Below are 3,013 nucleotides of genomic sequence, written 5' to 3' on the forward strand. Positions count from 1 at the left end.
CATCAGAAAGATTCTCCAGAAAGGATAATTTTGGAAGACAAAGCCAGGAAAAACTGCTGTTGCAGCCACTGTGTTCGCACAGAGGTAAGGTAACATCAGAAACACCGATCAACTATACCCAGGTCACTACTTGAGCTGAGATAGGAGAGTGCAAGGACTCTTCAGCCAGATAGCACCTGGCAAAAACTTTGGAACAGCAAAGAGGGGGGCCGTGCAAAAGTTTAACTTACCTTTACTATGATTCAAGAACTCTTCTGTGAAAATTGGAATATCAAAAACAGATCTCTCCTTTGTATCTGCTTCTTTCTACAAAAGACAGAGTAATATATAGCTAAATATTGTTCGTTTTCAGGAATTCATGAAATTGTTTTGGTCAAGAAAATAGAAAGAGAAGGGAGACCAAAAACTGAGGCAGATAAAGAACTGGATGGATGGAAGACACTTCCAGCTCCTACCAAGAAAGGCCAAAGGGAAGGTCTCGGCTTTTTAAGATCTAGGTTTAATAAAGGCCAAATACCATTATCAAGAAATATCGTATAACATACTAAAATATACCCTTTTGCTTTAATGACATTACACATCAGAACCATTCAGTTTTAAAACCATCTGAATTAATTTATGTTTTCACTGGAAAGCATTCCGCCATCAACCAACTGACACATTCTGAAATAGTCTATGCAGGAATATCAACAAACACGAGATAAAGCAAGCAAAATGCACAATGAGTTTCATGGTTCTTTGTCTTTCACTAGCAAAGCAAAAAAGAAAACATCAGGGAAAAAGAATAGCTAAAGGAAAAATAAGCAACTTTTCCACAGTGTACCAATTCCACATGTCTGTTCCAAACTGGAAGAGATGTGCATTTTGGCTCCCAAAGAGATGGGAGCTGCACCGCGCTCCAAGCAAGCCACATCTCTTTTGAAAGATTTAGATGGATGCTGCCACTGTTGAAAAGAAAGTGTATAAACACGATTTGTAAGAGTCTACAGGGAAAACCTGCTTACAGAATATGTAGTATTTTTGGAAGATTAAAGGTGAATACGTATAGGCATATTTTGCTGTTATAAAGCAATCGTTCACCCTGGCTATGGCAGGTATGCATTAATGTGAGGGCTTCAAGGAACTGGACTGTTGTCTCCTGCATACTGCAAAACCAAACACTTCAAAATTTTTTCACTTTAAGACACAAGAGAAGTTTGTCATCTTAAGATAAGGCTGTAGTCAAGGGTTTCCTCCCAACTTTCAGATCTCTTCACCTAATTTCTGATGAAGTTGGTGAATTCAACTATGTGAACTTGAGGCTATTAAAATCTAAGAGAGCATTTCAGTTGCAGAAGATTTGATGTCAATTTATGGTTTGTGACTATAATAGGCTTTCTTTAAAAAAAACTTGTAAATCAGGAAATGCTCTATAACTTAGTCAAAAACCCTAAAAAACTTAATTTGACTCAAGGAAAAAAAACTACCATCGTATACTTCAGTCACCATTTCTGCATGTCAAAATCAACGGGAATTAATGCTTGCTTTAAAGCCTGCATTGCAATTGACAAAGCCAATGCAAATCTGGTTTGATAAACTGCAGCAACTACAATCAACCTGTTACTTAATATAGAAACAAAGTTAAGCATGAGAGAATGTCTATGGAGAACAAAAGCTTTTCAAACCTCTCAAACAGCACGGTTGATAATATACCACGAACTCATCCTCCAAAATTATGTAGTGTCAAACATGGTTTGGTGCCCAGCAGAAAACCTAAATGTTTAACAGCTGATAAGGGAATTCTGGCACCTGAGCTCAGAGTATCATATAGGTGTCTGCCACATAAAGGGGCTAGATGGGGTGAGCTGAATGCCGTTTGGCAGTCAACCAAGATAGACAAGACTAGATGGAACTTCAGATACTCTGTCTTTACCTGAGACTGTCAATTGATTGTTTTTAAAGTAAAAGATCATAGAATCATGGAATGGTTTGGGTTGGAAGGGACCTTAAAGATCATGTAGTTCCACCCGCCCTGCCATGGGCAGGGACACCTTCCACTAGACCAGGTTGCTCAAAACCCCACCCAACCTGGCCTTGAACACTTCCAGGGGTGGGGCATTCACAATTTCTCTGGGCAACCTGTTCCAATGCCTCACCACTCTCATAGTGAAGAATTTTTTCCTTATATCTAATACAAATCTACCCTCTTTCAGCTTAAAGCCACTACCCCTTTCCTAACACTATGTGCCCTTGTAAAAAGTCCCTCTCTAGCTTTCTTGTAGGCCCCCTGCAGGTACTGGAAGGCTGCTGTAAGGTCTCCCTGAAGCCCTGTCTTCTCCAGGCTGAACAACCCCAACTCTCTCAGCCTGTCTTCATAGGAGAGGCACTCCAGCCCTCTAATCACCTTTGTGGCCCTCCTCTGGACTCACTCCAACAGGTCCATGTCCTTCTTATGTTGAGGTCCCCCGAGTTGAACACAGTACTCCAGGTGAGTACTCACTCACAAGAGCGGAGTAAAGGGGGAAAATCGCCTCCCTCGACCTGCTGGTCACGCTTCTTTTGATGCGGCCCAGGACACGGTTGGCTTTCTGGGCTGCAAGTCATATTGCCGGGTTATGTTGAGCTTCTCAACAACCAACGCCCCCAAGTCCTTCTCCTCAGAGCTGCTCTCAATCCATTCTCTGCCTAGCCTGTATTTGTGCTTGGGATTGCTCTGACCCATGTGCAGGACCTTGCACTTGGCCTTGTTGAACTTCATGAGGTTCACACAGGCCCATCTCTCAAGCGTGTCAAGATCCCTCTGAAGAGCATTCCTTCCCTCCAGCGTGTCGACCACACCACACAGCTTGGTGTCGTCGGCAAACCTATTGAGGGTGCACTCAATCCAACTGTCCGTGTTGCCAACAAAGAAGTTAAACAGTGCTGGTCCCAATACCAACCCCTGAGGAACACCACTTGTCACTGGTCTCCACTTGGACATCGAGCCATTGACCGCAACTCTTTGAGTGTGACCATCCAGCCAATTCCTTATCCA

At 42.6% G+C, this 3,013-nt stretch overlaps 1 protein-coding gene across 1 annotated transcript in view; it reads right to left on the minus strand.

Moving 5' to 3' along the window:
* HMG20A (high mobility group 20A) overlaps positions 1 to 3,013 on the minus strand; it is a 15,279-nt gene that overhangs the window by 1,696 nt on the left and 10,570 nt on the right. The window contains 1 exon segment of the mRNA XM_009581887.1: positions 231 to 306. Coding sequence (XP_009580182.1) covers positions 231 to 306 — 76 coding nt within the window.

This window comes from Fulmarus glacialis, unplaced genomic scaffold, assembly GCF_000690835.1.
Source record: "Fulmarus glacialis isolate BGI_N327 unplaced genomic scaffold, ASM69083v1 scaffold7137, whole genome shotgun sequence".
NCBI classification, from domain to species: Eukaryota; Metazoa; Chordata; class Aves; order Procellariiformes; family Procellariidae; genus Fulmarus; species Fulmarus glacialis.